The sequence below is a fragment of the Pollachius pollachius genome (genome assembly GCF_949987615.1).
Source record: "Pollachius pollachius genome assembly, chromosome: 20".
Lineage (NCBI taxonomy): Eukaryota > Metazoa > Chordata > Actinopteri > Gadiformes > Gadidae > Pollachius > Pollachius pollachius.
In genome coordinates, this window is record NC_136953.1 from 13,316,489 (window position 1) to 13,334,058 (window position 17,570).

General features: G+C 47.1%; 2 protein-coding genes across 2 annotated transcripts; both read right to left on the reverse strand.

Annotated features, from left to right (window-relative positions):
* Window positions 1-397: 397 nt before the first annotated feature.
* Window positions 398-7,849, reverse strand: LOC307091258 (tenascin-N). Its single transcript, XM_079758205.1, has 11 exons — window positions 7,689-7,849; window positions 7,474-7,562; window positions 6,385-7,189; window positions 5,611-5,856; window positions 4,885-5,130; window positions 4,051-4,174; window positions 3,499-3,638; window positions 2,855-3,118; window positions 2,393-2,659; window positions 1,851-1,945; window positions 398-1,739 (listed from the first exon to the last, which is right to left on the reverse strand). The coding sequence occupies exons 1-11, from the start codon at window positions 7,717-7,719 to the stop codon at window positions 1,653-1,655; spliced, it is 2,394 nt and encodes a 797-aa protein (XP_079614331.1). The 5' UTR covers window positions 7,720-7,849; the 3' UTR covers window positions 398-1,652.
* A 241-nt stretch (window positions 7,850-8,090) lies between these two features.
* tp53 (tumor protein p53) lies at window positions 8,091-13,895 on the reverse strand. The gene is made up of 11 exons (XM_079758448.1): window positions 13,744-13,895; window positions 12,889-12,993; window positions 12,494-12,548; window positions 12,229-12,414; window positions 10,386-10,560; window positions 9,539-9,651; window positions 9,274-9,383; window positions 9,065-9,189; window positions 8,881-8,975; window positions 8,663-8,727; window positions 8,091-8,418 (listed from the first exon to the last, which is right to left on the reverse strand). Exons 2-11 carry the CDS (start codon window positions 12,966-12,968, stop codon window positions 8,334-8,336), a joined length of 1,089 nt encoding a protein of 362 aa, XP_079614574.1. The 5' UTR covers window positions 12,969-12,993; window positions 13,744-13,895; the 3' UTR covers window positions 8,091-8,333.
* Window positions 13,896-17,570: the final 3,675 nt, after the last annotated feature.

A 17,570-nucleotide genomic window follows, 5' to 3' on the forward strand; every position in this document is an offset into this window, starting at 1 on the left:
AGGCCGACAGAATTGTAGGTAGACGGCGATTAAAAAACATTTCTTTATAACATGCTTTAATTTACGAATTTGTTATCTAGAAATGATCGAAATGTAAAATAATGTGGTAGCCTACATGTGTATATATTTTGGGATAAACCAAACCGCAAGTGAAACCAGCCAAGGTAAGCTCGATTTTGAAGGTATACAACTGAAAAAATCCCACCACTCCCATTGAACCTCCCACTCCCTCTTAATACATGACTAGTTTCTGATCTTGCACAATGAGTGCACGGGCAGAGTGCGCCCAGGTAACCGGTAGAAAGGTTGACTGACGGGTAGGCCATCGGTATATTCGCGCCGAATGATAAGATAGGACAGGCTTAATCGTTGTAGATACCTGAATTTATTTATTGAGCGTTTGAATTTTAGATTGCTGAAATAACTTACACTCGCTGTGCAAATATTGTCCAATAAAGCTGCATCTTATTTGTCAACAGATTGATGATTAAAGATAAACAATTCTAAATTATAGGCCAACACAAATACCCAACCTGAGGTCAAAGATATTTTGAGATGTTCGGCTTGGGTCTTTGCTTTCCTTTAAAGGAGACATACATATTATACCACCAGTTGTGAGTGTTGCCTTACACGCCGTTTCGAAAATCTGCCCTATGTGACATCACTAGTGGGCGTGTCCACCAAGATCTGTGCTGAATAGATGAGCAACATTTACTTCAGTCAACTGGGTGGGCTGGTAGACTGATCTATCCAGCATAGATTTAGGTGGAGAAGCCCACTAGTGATGTCATATGGGGCAGATTTTCGAAACGGCTTGTAAGGCTAATCACACTCACACCTGGTGGTAAAATATGTCTCCTTTAATAAAAGGCAGTAGCTTCATTATCCAGGTATACATCAGGCAGTTAGTAAGTCATAACTGAGCAGGCAGGCAGGCACGCAGATTGTTAAATCAAATAATCTAAGAAGTATAAAGAGTAAAGCTGCAAGCGGTAAAAGCAATATAACTTTAGAATCTAGACATTATGAGTTGCTGTCCTAATATAATGGAAAGTTTGCATTCCATACTTTAATTGGTGAGCGAGCTGGAACAGAAGGATAAGGCTGCTCTCTACCAGACATCTGGTGGAACTACAGTTGTATTCCTCAGGCGAAACCTGAACAAGAAATGATGCGTCCAGTTTATGACATAACAGATCATGTAGTCGTCTTTTTTTTTTTTATTGTCAGACACTTTCAGACTTTTACCTGGTTCAGCTCAATTCAGGGGAAATTAGTAAGACATTATTGACCAAGAGTGACCATATAAGCAAATCTCCGCCCGATGCAGGGAAAATAAAAGTACCAAAAAACCATTGCATTGCTTTGATTGATTCCCTTGATTTGAGTGAAGGTGAGAGTTAGTGCGGCATTATTTTGCCAAAAGGATAAATACTGTCCCATGGTGGGAACATCCGATGAAACTATAATTGTATTCTTTGTGAAAACGTACAAAATGATTTAGCAAGAAAACGAATAACAATTAAAAACTAATTTGTTAAATTAGTACAATAATATATATATATATATGGAAAATACTTTAATATTAGAGAACAAAGCAGTAAAATAATCCACAACCGCATCAATTAAAACAAATAAAACCTTGATTTCTTTCACTGTGCAGTTTTGTCGAGAGGTGACGTCTTCCAATTGAGATCCCAGAACACTCCTTTCAACACTTTACCGAATTTCTTCTTCAACTGAAACACATAAAAGACGCAACTCAGGTTTGTCCAATAAGGACACTTGGGGTTTCATTGGCTAGAAATGGGGAAGCCCCGCCCTAATGTCCTACTGTGATTGGATTGTACCTTCATGAGTACTTCCTCCTTGACATTTATCTTTTCGCAGTCTTGCTCTTTTGAAGAGCACATCATGGACAGTGTGACTTCACTCTTGATCCCGGCTGAGGACAAAGGAGGTATACGACGGGCCGGTCATTTGCATGTCCGTGGTGCTATGTAAATACACAGCCGTGCCTTATTTCCGGATTGTTTTGTATGAACAACAGGTTGTAAAAGGGGGCAAAACTAGCCTGGCTAGAGCCAAACTGTATTTTGACACCCACACACGTGCCCACACACCAATTGCATGCACACACACAAGCACCCACACAATCGAGTGAGCACACACACATAGACACTCACACAAACACACACACACACACACACACACACACACACAAACACGCATACAAACCAAGCACAGTTGAGCAGGAAGAACTCCAAACATTCAAAACAAAAATAAAAGGGTCGGGCTAAAACAAAAAACATCGAACCCTATGTGTTGGTGCATGCGTGCGTGCGTGTGTGCGTGCGTGCGTGTGTGCGTGCGTGCTTCCCGGCTGACTCACGTGTGAAATCTGTGCAGTTGGCTGGTTTGCTCTCCATGTCGCCGGACACGGTGATCACCTCAAACAGGTAGAGGGTGCCCGGGCGCAACGGCCCCACCGTGAGCCGGGTCTGGCCCCCGCTGAGGGGGACCGCGCCGTGGTGGTCCCAGAAGTTGCCCCGGTACTTGACCAGGAACATCGTGGTTGGGGCGGTTTGGGGCGTCTTCCACGTCAGGGTGCCGTTGCTGCCTTGAAAGGTGACTTTGAGGTCCTCGGCCATGACCGGTACTAGACGCACACACACACACACACACACACACACAAGCACAAATGCGATCGATGTTAAAAAGGTTTTGTCGCAAATCGGGTGAAAAAGTACGCACTGGTGATATCACACGTGGGAGTGTCCATCAAGACGTCAGACAGACAGACAGACAGACAGACAGACAGACAGACAGACAGACAGACAGACAGACGACTCACGGGTGTGGGTGTGTCTGCTGATGGGACTGCTTTCGAGGTTCCCGGCGTGGGCCATGACGATCACCTGGTAATAGGCGGCGGCGTACAGCATGTCCAGGGTCAGGGAGGGGTTGATGATGTTGGTGTTGTGGGTGGCGTTCTCCGTGGAGTTGAGCAGCTGGACGGACACGCTGAAGAACTCGTAGGAGCCCTCGGCAGGATCCCAGCGGGCCGTGATGGAGGTCACGCTGGCGTTCAAGACCAGGCTGCGGACGGGGCCTGGTTCTGGGGGAGGGCCGGGATGACCAGAGGGGGAAACAAGAGGGGGGGACCAGGGGGGGGAGACAGAGAAGGAGAGACCAAGGAAGGAGATCGGGGGGGGGGAGGGGAGACAGAGGGGGGAGACAGAGAAGGAGAGACCAAGGAAGGAGATCGGGGGGGGGGGGGGGGGGGAGACAGAGGAGGAGAGATCGGGGGAGGTGGGGGTTGTTTAACACCAATCTGAACTGAACGGACCATGAGCTACGCAAATCATATCATCTCAATCCGTTAAAAAAAAAAAAAAAACACAACCAAAAGAGAGGCGGGCGCAGTTCAATGAAAAGGTTTTTCATTCGAAAAGTTGTCATTTCAAAAAGACACGGATGGAGGTGTCCCCCACCCACCGATGAAGCTGTCGATGGAGGCCGCGTCCCCCTCCAGAGACTCGTAGGCCTGCGTCCAGACCGTCAGCCTCAGATGGGTGCCAGGAGGCAGTTTGCCCACCTCCACCTGAGAGTGGGTCACGACCTGGTCGTATAACACTCTGCAGGGGGAACACAAAAACAAACACTGGTTCAAACCTCCAAAGCGTGAAAATTCGTGGCATGCACACCGACGCTGACGCACGCGGCGTGTGAGCAGTACAACCTCAACGTGGAGCTCTCCAAGGGCTGTGCACGGAAGGAAATGAAGAAACAACGCACGACTATGAAACGAGAAGGGGGATGTAAACATTATGGGGGGGGGGGACATATAAACATAAAGAAATAAAAAAGTATGTGTTTGTGCGTGTGTTAATATAGGTTTCTCTGTGTTTGGGTGTCGGTTTTTACATGGTATGGATGCATTTTTAAAAAATAAAATAAAACATTGAATTGAATTACGTTGAATAACGACGTTATATTCACACACACACACACACACACAGAAGAAAAAAAAGTGTACTGTGAGAATACTTTTCGGTTTCGATCCTCATAGCAACCACATGGTATCCTTTGGCGGACCCCTCGTGGATCCAGCTGAGAACCAGAGAGCGGGTGGTGATGTTTGAGACGTTGAGGCCAGTCACCACGCTGGGCCCTGAGAGAGAACGGGGGGGAACCATCCGATCAGAGAAGGCCAAACCAGATCCCAGGGGAAGGGCTGTACAAATGAAAGGCTTCATTTGTACAGCGCCTTAATCCCTGTTTCAATCTCAAAGGGCTCTCTAGGTCACATTATAAGGTGCCCTCTGACCCCTAACGCCTCTCAAGGGCAAAGAAAATCTCCCCTCATTTTCAGAGGAGACCTGGAGATGAACTCGGAACGAGGGATCTGTCGTTCCGAGTTTCTAGCTGTTAGGAGTGTGAGTCTGTTTTGTAATGAGTGCCCGTGGAACCAGCGACTGTGAATTGTCCAATTGAAAATCGACTTCACATCCAACCCAAACTCTGAAGCCCTGATAACAGCACAATGTGCTTAGCACCACAAGTCAGCTTTTGGGGCTACGGTGTTGTTTTTTCACCAAGGAATGGGCGTTAGAATCAAGTAATAACATTCATAAATTTGATATAAAATTATAAAAACAGAACATATCCTTGTCTCTAATAATTCTAACAAACCTCGTCTTTCCGAGTCTATTTCAATTAAAACTAGGCGTGGCTGCGCTTGCAGTCTTTTTGCATTCGCCACCACTCCCTACTATGATGTGGAGGCTCCGGCGGTACTCGTCCCGACCCAAAGAGAGGCCTTGGAGGAAAGGGGCCCGTCGCCATGACGACCCCGAGTGAGGCGGCAGTCGGCGGACTCACTGGTGAACACGGTGATATTGGCTGTCTCGCTCTCCACGTCCCCGGTGACGCTCAGCACGTGCACCGTGTACTTTTCGCCGGGGGCCAAACCCTGGACCACCGCTTCTACCTTGTCGGTACGGCTGCACGGACCCTCCCCGACCCTCACGCAGTAGTGTTCCAGGTTGCCCACGGGCCTTTCCCAGCGCAGGAACGCGGAGGTCTCCGTGGTGTTCTCGACGGTGAGGTTGTACGGCGTCTCCGGCTCTAAAGAGGAGAGCGTGATTAACATGTTAAACGGATGTTTCTGATAAAATGTTTCTTTACGCCCTCCGTCGGGAGACCTTGTTGCTCCGTGATGATTTCCCAGCGAGCGTTTTTGAAGGATAACCTCCGAGGAGATCCTTGACTTATTATTGGTACTTATTATCATATATATTTATTATTGGTTATTGACTAAAGCAGTGTCGGAGCAGTCTGTATTTATTACTTGTTTGATGTAATGTCATATTATTGAGATTGCACGCAAGTGTTATTAATATTTCAAGCTTTTATGTCATTCCGCTCTCTAGATGTGCACAAAAAGTATGGTTCGATGTTGTAGCCTGTGATAACTTTTAAAGAAATGTATTTGGCTCCACATTGGAGCCAAATACATTGTCTAGTATGACAAACTCATAAACAGCATTTGCAAAAAATGACTCTACATATAAATCATTCGTTATAGGATACGAGGAATTAACTCACTGGTGATGAAAGAAATATTCTGCGAGTTCAGTTCCCGGTCGCACTTCACCGCGAACACCCGCACTTCATATGTGGTGCCTGGGGTCATGTTGAAGAGGTTATAGGGCGAACTTTCGACGCTGACGTTCAGGAGCACATCCCCCTTGACTTCCACGCGGTAGCTGCTTATATTCCCAAGCGGGGTCTCCCAGCTCAGCGTCGCGGTTGTGGCGCTCCGGTCGACCGAGGCTTTGCCATTGAAGCGGTCTAAGGTGGATATGAAAGACACATGTCAAATATATTACTGATTAACTATCAATATCCCCCATTTCAATGAAGGATAGAAAGATTAAGTATGTGTGTGTGTGTGGGGGGGTTATGTAAACAAAGAGAAGTGGCCCAGTGATCAAGTATAAACACAGATAAACCCAATACCAGGGGCGAGGCTAGCACATTTTTAGGGGTGCTAAAGCACCCCTAAAAAGGGGCTCAGCACCCCTAAAACTTGGGAGTAAGAAATGTTATTCTAAAAATTATATTTGTTCGTCTTTGAAATTGTTAAATAATGTCCAAAACATAAAATCTTTTGAGTTAGTTGAACCAATGTTAAAATTATGAAGTTATTTTTCAATAGAAATATTTTTTGTTTTTGTGTGAAAAAAGGGTGGGTGGTGTGGCAGTGGGGCTCATTGAGTGCTCAGCACCTCTAAAGCTCTGACCCTAGAATCGCCCCTGCCCAATACCCTTATTTTTTAATAAAATGACATGCATTTTTAAGAGCAAGATTATCCTTACCATCATAACAGATATAAGGCAACTCTGTAGCGCAGTCTTCCTCCACCCAGGGTCCGAAGTGGTGCACGGCCACACAGTCCTCTCTGACGTATTGCGGCGTCATTAGGAAAGTCGTATCCTCGTAATACGTTTGAGTAAAGCTACTGGTTTCAGGACGGGCAGTGTTGGTAAAAGCTGTCTTTAGACTATCATCTGAGGCCGTTTCAGTGAAGCCACTGCTCCTGGTTTCAGGACGGGCAGTGTTGGTTAAAGCTGCCTTTAGAGTATCATCTGAGGCCGTTTCAGTGAAGCCACTGCTACTGGTTTCAGGACGGGCAGTGTTGGTTAAAGCTGCCTTTAGAGTATCATCTGAGGCCGTTTCAGTGAAGCCACTGCTACTGGTTTCAGGAAGGGCAGTGTTGGTTAAAGCTGTCTTTAGAGTATCATCTGAGGCCGTTTCAGTGAAGCCACTGCTCCGGGTTTCAGGACGGGCAGTGTTGGTTAAAGCTGCCTTTAGAGTATCATCTGAGGCCGTTTCAGTGAAGCCACTGCTACTGGTTTCAGGAAGGCCTTTGGTGGTTAAAGTAGTCCTTCCAGTATCAACGATGGGAGCAGCGATGGTGGTGCAGGGTTCCTCAACAGGGGCCGGGGGTTTCACGAGGTACCAGTTCTGGAAGGTGATGGGGTCCCCGTTGGCCCAGGCAGACCACGGCACATCCGTCTCGTTGAACTTCTCGCGGAGACCGATCCACTGCTGGCCCTTGGCTCCCAGGACCAGAGCGAGGCTGTTGTCGTAGCTCACCGTCACCAGGTCCTTGTAGCACACCTGAGGGCCGAGAAATCGGTGGTCATGCGCTTTTGGATACTGGGTTCCAGTTCACATTGCAGCGCTTTTTGGAAGATAATATCCCCTTCATCTTTACAAAAAAACAAAAAAACAATTCATGTTGCCCCAATTACAATTTGTCATTTGCGAAACACACCAGAGAAAGGAAAAGGCATATTGTCATTAACCTTAATGACGTTTCCAGGTAAATCAACATCTGATGTATTAACCTCATTGCCTCACTTTCACTGACTATAAATCTATTTTAGAGGTCAATGCGGTACCTGGCAATGTCGCCTCGCCTCATCCCAGGAGGCATTTCTGGACTGGTGGAAGAACTGTCTCTCGGACCAACACGGCAACAGCAGTAGAGCTAATAAATGTATTTATCAAATATAAATATATTTATTGAAAATAGGTCCCTCATAAGTACAGCACGTATACAGTAACAATTTGAATATATGATTCGACAAACGGCTGTATATGATCCCAAACTTACCGATAATAAAAAGTATGGAGACTTTATCCATCTTGGCTGCTCAGGCCGGTCAAAGTATCCAAGGTTTCAATCCTATCCCAGCATCCGACTTGATTAACAAAATAATATCAAGCCGCTTGGACGAATGAATGCCGACTGCGTCTGGTTGGCTGAACAACGAGGTATTTATGTCGTGCAGATGGGTATTCATATTACAGTTGGCCTGGTTTTGCATTGGTCCAGCCAACATGCAAAGCAGCAAGGGGAAATAACATACTAATGTTCTGCAGTTTGTGGCCGGTCCTAACATCTAGTGCTTCCAAAGGTCACACACCATGTATACATCATCTGAAAGATACCTTTCTTGGTAGGCAAATAAAACAAGGGTATTGCAGCTCACATGACAGAACAAAGAACAAACTGTTTAGTTATTTTAATTGTTTTTTATTATGGCCTCTTATAAAAACGAAATAAAAAAGAATTAGTATCAAGAAAGAAAAAGACATGAAAAATAAAATACATTGTATATAAAACTATATGCTGAAAAATAAGCTATAAAAAAAAATAAAAATAGGAATGACAAAAGAAAAGTGTAGAAAGTAACGGGTTCGCCGTGGCAGTGTTATGTTGGACGTACACATTTCTTTAAAAGGACCCCCCCGGCCCTCAGTCGGTGCCCTCGTCCGTCCGGTCCCCCAGCCGTCTCTTTCCCCGCGACGGCCCACCGTGGACCTCCTGCTTGACTTTCACCCTAAAACAGTGGCAACGGGACGGATGAACAACGAGCCCTCCGCCTAAGAAGAAGACGTGGTCAGACATCACGGCTGCCTGTCCGACAGAGCGACCACATTCATCCCCTTGCACTTGTTATTGGCCCTTTGCAATGTTTTATCGGCTGGAAACGAATCACTGGATGACGGGCCGTGGTAATGAGGGCCAGTCGCAGCCCTGGTGGGGCGCCGACATGTGCTTTAGAGGTCCCCTTTGCTACTTACTTCTCCTGCAGCGCTAGTGCATCGTTGATCTGCTTCAGGACCTCGTATCTCTTACGGCCGACGACCTGTTAAACACACACACACACACAGGAACCACACGTGATCGGGTCGGTCGCTCCGGCACGGACGCCGCGGTGTGCGTCCACACGTACCCCGTGTGTACTAGACATGTCAACAGTCCGCACATAGTAATAGCTGTGTGAGTGTGTGGAGCTCACCTGTAGCACAAACACCTCCTTATCCTCCTCTTCGGCGCTGGAGGTGGGCAGGATCCTCTTGGGCGGGGCCACGGGGGCCGGAGGGGGGGGGGTCTCTGAGGAGACACAACACCACATGGTCACCAGGCTTACAAAGCAGAGAGAGCGAGAGCGGGGGAGAGAGACCGCCGTGGCGGATACGCACTTCTTTTTTTGGTGGGCTTGGTTCCCTCGGTCTTTTTCTCCACGTTGCCCTCCTCGGTTTTGCGGTCGCGCCCGGGACAGGCGCAGACGCGCACCTCGAAGCAACGCCGCCCGAGAACCTGCCCCCTGTGGAGAGACCGGGAATGGGGGCGGTTAGAGAGCGCCACTGGGTTCCCAAGCGGGCCCACAGAGGAGAGGCGGTGGACTCACTCAGAGGACTCCAGGGTCAGGATGGTCAGGATGGCCCTCCGGTTCATCCCGCCCATGCACGAGCTGTTGCACATGAAGTTCAGCAGGAGCGTCGTGTGCCCAGAGCCCAGCTGCGTGGAGAGGGAAAGCACGGTCAAACAACCACCCACACACACACACACACACACACAGACACACAACATCATCCATAGCCGAGGGACGGCTGAGAACACAGCACTCCGATCTGCTCCATGCCACCCTTCTCCCCCCAGGTCCCACCAGTTACCTGGGGGGGCTCGTAGGGCAGGGTCACACTCTGCCGCATGGTGTTGGGGTCCTCCATGTACTGGGCCCGCTGGCTCCCCTCCACGCGGATCAGGTGACTGCGATGTTCCACCACTACACAAAAAGAAGACCCAAGCGAAACCACGCGCACACACACACACACACACACACACACACACACACACACAGTGAACCCCACATAATACTGGTGCAGAGTGGTCGTCGTTACACACACACACTTCATTTTTCTACGTTTGCATACCAACGACGGTCAGCGTGCAAGATGAGATGCAGCGCTCAGCCCTGGGTCACTCACACCTAGACAGGCAGACATTGACAGGTGAGCACCGCGGGTATGGCTTGGGCGGCGCGCGTACGCAGGACTTACACGCGCCGCTGGTGGGACAGGAAGGGCCCGCCACGCTTCTGTGGTCAAACGGCCAACAGTGCCGGCCCTGAAGCGTCCGTGAAGTTTAACAGGACGGCGAGCCGAGGGGTCCACAAACCCTCACTTCAATTTGTGTTGCCCTTGATCGGTTACAGTCTCAAAGGGGGGCTGCGAAAGAACCGTTTTGAAATAAGACGAACCTTTTTCTTTAGTGTTTCATTTATTCGATCCGTCGGTTTAAAAAAAAAAAACCTTTGACAAACGCCGCGCCTTGTAGCCCCAAAGCCTCCCCGTCTCCGGCAACACAAGGCTTAACTTAAAACATTATTTCCTTATCACCCACGGTCTGACGACAGCGCGTGCGTCTCTCAGTCGAGTTCAGTGAAGTAAACATAAGTGACTTTAAGTGTGCCCCCCCCCCCCCCCCCCCCCCCCATGGCTCCGCCGCCCTCCGCCTCACCGTCCTCCTTCAGGTGGTGGGGGCACCGTCGCACCACGTCCGCCACGTGCTCCGTCTTTTTGTAGACGGCCGTGGCCCTCAGGATGGCTCCCGGGGGTGGAGCCCCTTCCACCAGGACCTCCACCGGACACGTCTTGGCCAGCTGGCAGAACAGCTTGTTCAGCGAGACCGAGTACTGAAGCGCCACGACCGAAACAACAACAAAAAAAGATGAATCAATGGGTCTCCGGGACCTTCAGTGCTGAGACCGGAGAAGACCGGAAGAATCCAAAAGCGGTTCCAGCAGACAAAGTAAAAAAAAAAAAAATTAAAAAAAACACGTACACGTTTATCGTTCAGATACTTACCATGCCCTAAAGGAGCCACCGTGGGGCCAGCTGTAGGAAGGAGACGGTGTGGGGTTCCTCTCTACCTAGCTATGGGTCGAGTTTAACTCCATGTTGACTGGAGCAGAGGAACATGCCCTGTCATGTCAGTACATGGTGCTGCAACCTCCCGGCAACACTTCCAGTGAGCCAGGGGGGAGGGGGGAGTGGTGGCTGGGGGCGGTAGTTAAAACGCTACCACAGCCTAACCTTTACCCACGCCGACCAATGGTGTGGCTCGTTCGGGTGAGTCACCGTGGAAACCGTACAGCCATTTGCTTTGAGTGACATCTAGGCCATATGTTTGAGCAAACCCCACACAATGAATGAGATTCCACTTGAATGCTCCCATGAAGGATCCAAAAAGTGCACTTTTAACGCAACGTCAAGGTAAGACTTTTACTTTAATTACGCTTTTAGAACCTTATATCTTTTTTTTTTTTACTTGATTTAACTGATCAACCATATACAATATGAAAAAGAGTAAAAGCTGTTTTTTTTTAATATATAAATATAAATGTTTTCTAAATGAATCACCTTGTTAAGACTACGAGAACTAGACCATAGGAATCATGGACGTTAATAGAGTCTGCGAAACCTAAACTTGGGATAAGTTTTGAACCCTTTCTCCATGGTGGAGTGTACATCAGGTCTGCGGCAGGACCCTCCATTGTTCTCTTAGTCACTATTCGTTCTACATCGCCCTCCTCAAAGGGAACAGACCACTCCAGCTGTGTTCCAAAATACTGTCTGGTCAAACATTAATAAAGTCAAGTGAAGTATTAATAAAACATTAGGAAAGAGTTCTTTGGATATTCACATTGTGGTATTTTAGACCAGACAGTTAAAGAACATGGAGGCTTTAACTGGTCTCATCTCTCGTCTAGAGTAGGCCTGCAATGTCAGAGGACCCGCCTGTCACTCGGAGCAGGCCCGGCTGAACAGGGGTGGGACAATGTTAAACCGTGACGAAATGTGTTGTTGAGATTAAGAAATGGTTCGCGATATAATTTTTTTTTTTTTCTTCCTACTTTATTTATGGACATAAGTTTGCACTTAGAAATTAATAGACTAAGAAAAACTTTTTGTTTACTGCCATTATGACAAGATGATTAGCCTATACCATGTTACTATAACACATCTTGTCTACAATTTCATAAGAAATGGAAATATAGGGCAATTGGCATTGTTTTGCATATATTGTGTCTTTAAAATACCTTTTTTTTCAGTCATACATTTGCTTCATTCAAGTTTTGTTCAAAATATCATTATAATATCGAATCGTGAACCCAGTATCGTGTATCGTATCGAGTCGTGAGCAGGGTGAATCGTCACACCCCTCGTGAAGACACATCAAAGCCTCTACTCAACATTTATCCTCATCGCCGAGTCTCTGATCTGCAACCAGTCAGAGAACACTTTATTGATCCCAGACCGGAAACCAGCCGTCTGGGCGGGTTAGGAGGATGGATACTCACTGTGGAGGTAACAGATTTCGCCGTTCCAGAGTTCTGGAAGCGGATGTGAAAGCCGTACTCCCCGGCATAGTCCGAGGTGGTAGGCACGGTGGGGGCCGCGGGCGTGGGTGGAGTGTCGGGAGGGGGGTACACGGCAGGGGGCTCTGGGAAGAGTTCCTCCACATTGATGGAGGAGTCTACAATGAGCTGTGAAAAGAGAGCGATCTTCAATTTTTCCATGCTTACGGCTAACAGAGCGTTTGGGGAGTTCATTAATTCGACTTACGTCGAAGGGCCAGCTCCCACCCTCAGTGTACATGCATTCCAGAAGGGGAGGTGGCCTGGGGGTGGAAATTGTAAACACATAAATGAATAATGCAAACGTGATTGATAATCATTTAGAATATCCACATCAGGATGCGGAACGCGAAAATTGTGAAAACTGATGTGTGGAGCATCGTTTTATTTTACCCAGCTAGTGTATTTGGAGAGAACTTCAATGAAGGGATGAATCAATGTGATGTGATATGCTACAACTTATATATTCAGCGTCGGCAAAGAGCCAAACTAGTCGTTTTGTTTTGGGTCAGGTGGAGGCAGAATAAACTGTTGTCAGCTGAATTGTCAAGTGCTTGTCTGGAATCGTTTGCTCGAGTATTGTAGCGTCTCGTGTTGACTTACACATTATCCCATAAGGCCTGGAATGAGTCCTGGCGCAGGGGAAGACTCAAGACCTCGTCATCCACACCCACGACATCCATAATGTGCAGTGGTCAGGTCCCGAGGCTGAGACGTACAACAGTTTAAGTTAGACTGCGAAAAGTCACCGTCCAAACACAACGGACATGTCATGCTGTTTGTGATGCAACAAGGAGGAATGTTGCTTTGAAACAATGCATACAAATAACCATCCTCTGAAACGTTGAAAAAAAACACACAAATCAATACGTTGCAAACGAAATAGAATTCAATCGATATTGGAATATATACAATAACTGCAGTTATATAATGCATTTCAGTCAGCAGTGAACCAAGGCTCCAAGAGTTAGGCCATGAGCCTTACGTTGGCAACACTAAATACACATGTTTAAGCAGACACACTCCCGACAGTCATTCATTATCAAAAACGATACACATAAAACCTTCACAATAGGACCCAGAGGTTCGTGCACGGGATCCAAACAACGAGCTGTCCTTCAGGAAGCTAACCAAACAACAGAATAGCTAGCGCGTACCGGGGCCTACCGGAAACCGATGGGTTATTAACAACTGGCTGTCAAAGTTTGTATTATTGTTCCGTTTGCTGAATCGAGACATGGAGTTGCAGTCTTGGTCTGTGATTTATTCGTGAAAAGGTCCTGGAAAAGGTCCATTACTACACCGAGAAACGCGAAGGCGCGCATGCTAAGGAAGCTAACGCGTGGTAAACGTCGGGTAAACGTGGAGGAATTCCCTCAACTTTTCCCTCAATGAAGAGACGTTCGGCGGAATGTGTTCACCCAGACTGGGGATAATGACATGAAATAAAAACGCTACCTCAGACCCCTCAATCCGGCGTAGAGGCAGTGAGTCAGCCGTCAAGTGTGATTCAACGATGTCAGCTGCTATTCACAATATTATGGGCGCCGAGCGAACACGTTGGAGGATGGGGGTCGAGATGGGGATTCCCGAAAAACTTGAATGGGGAGGAGCGACGTGACGTCCAATCACAGCGGCCCTTTTGTTGTATTTAAAAAAAGGAAATGGCGAATTTCACGACTGGAAGGCCATGCAACAAATCAGCGCTGTCATCAAAATGGCTGCAGAAAGTTTAGGTGGGAAAGGTGAAGTCCTCGGTCCCTGAAGTATTCACCTCACCACGGAAGAACATGCATTAGGGGAAGTCTGTATTCCCCACTATCAGCGATCATTATTGAATGATTATTGAAAATACCAATTACTATTGCTGTCAAAATAACCTACACTGAAGTGTTTGTTATGTTACTATATATTGTTTTCCGTAACAATAATAACAAATAATAATAAAACAATTAAAATAAATAGTACAAATAATAACTTGACATTAACAATTACAATAACTATAACCATGAATTACAGTGATTTTTATATGTATAGTAAAAGTAAAAATAGTTTCGATTATCAATAATAACTCACAAAACGATGTATAGGTCTACTTCCACTTCGACCTACAATAATAATACAAATAATATCATCATTATTACAAATAGTAACCATATTAATGATCGTGTTAATTATTATTATGATTATATTGCTCTTATCATAAAATATGGAGGTGGAGGAATGTGAGGAGTACATTGCCCTCTAGTGGTGCCCTATTTGCAACGCCATCCTAGGAAAGATGTGCTCTCCTTTGCCGGTGCATTAAAGGCAAAGGCAGAGTCGGCGCCTGAGCAATCTACTGGAGGGGCACGGGTCACCACTAGGGGGCACTGTCGTTTGAGAAATATTTTAACGCAGTGGAGTCAAACACAGCAGAAATACACACGTTTTTCTTGACTAGTATTAGGCTAATTATTTATTATTATCATTATAACTATTACTATTAGTAGTAGTATTTGTATTATCATCTACAATATGCTGTTCTTGTTGGGGCTATGGATGCAGCCAGTTTACACATTCACACGCACAAAGACGATAGGCCTAATACAACGCGGAGGGTGCTAAACGCGCTAATAAATGCAATAGTTACACAGGTATGATAAGTAAGACATAGGTTTTTTTCCCCTCTCAACAGTTATAAACATTGGACAACAGCCTCCACACTCATCAAAAACACCCCTGGACAACATCAGGACCGCTGACAGAAGCACTGCATTCAGGCAACAAGTAACCAAGCAACAGGCAGAACTGACACAACGCCATACTGCAGTCACGTAGCCTACAAAACACAGATGCAAGTAGACCCTACAGGGAGCTACAAATGCCCCACCTTGCCGCCGGCACTAGGCAAAGGTCCTAGAACTGCGGTCCTGAAAATGCAGCCTCTTTTTATTAGAGGCTGCATGAACGGTATTGCAGGAGCAGACGATAACGTGTCAGAGACTGCTGCGGTCTCCGTACGTAGACCTACCGTCTCTGTGAACTGCCGGGCGATGGTCGGTGCCTCTTTTGGCCGCGTGACCTTTGAATGAATGCGCTGTTGGCGTTCAGTGGGTTCATTATGAACTTGATCCCAGCAGCACCACCTCCACCACCGCTTATAGACTTAAGAATAAAGTCCCATTCACCCTGTAGGGAGGACAGAGGGTTGTATGTATCTCTTGGAACATTACATTATGTTACATTTATTCTACTGACACCTTTGTGCAATATAAAGTAAGTGCATTCAAAAATGGAGATACACTCAAAAAAAATGGAGAGTACGTAAAAATTCACAATATAAGTAAAGCAACAGCTTTTAAGTGCTACAATATAGAAACAAGAGACAGAGACAGATACAGAGATAGAAAGAGGTTGATTTGTTTTTCATGAAAACTTTCCCAAGAGGTAACACCCAATCCTCCAATACAATACAATAAATGAAACGTCGTTTCATTCGCGATTCATAATCAGCATGTGTTTGTGTTACATCCCAGCCGACATAAGTGAATCAACCCATCTGGGTTTTAATCTTATCAATTTAACTCAATACAAACTTTATTGCAGACACAAGGGAGGTCCTTAATAGACCCGTTTTAGAAACATCAACCCAAGTGAATAGGTTGCAATGGCTTCAGTGGCTACTGTATCTCACATCTTAAAATGTCAACATCATCCAGTAGATCAGATGTACCTGGGGTGGACAAAGAAAAGCATATTCACAACTGTCCTCAGCTTATTTAAGGTCGCACCATGGCTCAAACCCCTTGCCTTGGAGGTTACATTCAGCGTGTATGGATTGTGACGAAGTTGACCCTCAAATCAACATGTCTTTAGCTATAAGATTTACTGCAAGCAGCGCACAAAATAAACAATGCCAGCTGAGCCCCTACACTTACACACACACACACACACACACACACACACACACACACACACACACACACACACACACAACCCCACACGCACACACACACACTTGCTATTTACAGGGTAACAATATTTTTATCATCCTCTTTGGTCACCCAAGTTAATAAAACATGACAGTCACATGCTGTGTGGTGGCGTGATACATGTGGAGGGTTACAGTAGCATGTGTGCCTTGCCAGGCCTGGAACAACAGAAGTGACATTTGAACAGCGTTGCATGGAGTTAATGCTGTTTATTTTAGGAGGAGGAGGAGGAGTATTAAGTTGCGAGGGAAAGCAGGCCTGTGTGTGTGATGGCACAACACCGATGCTGTGTTTTGGATCCGCTTGTTGTTATTATGATGACCTTTTTGCTAAGACTGCAGTTTGACTATGGTGGTGTGTTGTCTTCTTCCCTATTGGCTGTACTACTAGAGCAGGCTCATTTGTATTGACATAGATGCAGAGGTAAAACGGAACCCCACGGGCCTTGTTCACCTAAAGAGGACATCTTGGTTCTGTCTGGGCTCTGCTAGCTAGTTGGACGGCTAGTGTTTGCAATCAAGATGGCCTCTCTAGGTGATTAAGGCCCAGGGGCTTAGGGTAACTTTAATGAAGCACGCACTGCCCTGCTGGCGGACCGAGGTGTTCTCACAGTGTGCTTTGGTCTCCGGTTCCGTTTCCGGTCTGGATTTATCCGTCTACTGTTGTGCAAATCGGCGAAATCAGAACACATAGGAGAGGGTAATGGGGGTGGGAGGGAGGGAGGGAGGGAGGGGGGGAAATAAAAAGGGGGGGGTGGGGGCTGGCATGCCGAGAGCGCGTGGCGTGAGACAGCGAGTGACGTGTGTAGAGGGGGGCACGGGGCGGCGAGGATGGCTGGGTGACACCAGGGCAGGGTCACTGAGGGATGCTGAGAAAGAGGAAGTAGTTTGGCCGTTTGTGTGCCTCATGGGCGGCTTCCAACCAATGACACACTCTCCCCTGCCACACACCCACCTATTCCCCGCCTCACACACCCATGAGGGACGCGGTGGACATCATGTGCCGGGGCCAAACTTTACGGTGCTAACACAGGGGGTGGTGCGTCGGAAGACCCCCAAATTGAGGAGAACACCACCTGTTCTCTCGCTCTCTCCCCCTCTCTCTTGCTCTCTCTCTGTCTCTCCCTCTCTCCCTCTCTCTGTCTCTCCCTCTCTCCCTCTCTCCCTCTCTCGCTCTCTCTCTCTCTCTCTCCCTCTCTCTCCCTCTCCTTCTCTCTCTCTCTCTCTCTCTCCCTCTCTCCCTCTCTCCCTCTCTCTCTCCCTCTCTCTCTCTCCCTCTCCTTCTCTCTCTCCCTCTCCTTCTCTCTCTCTC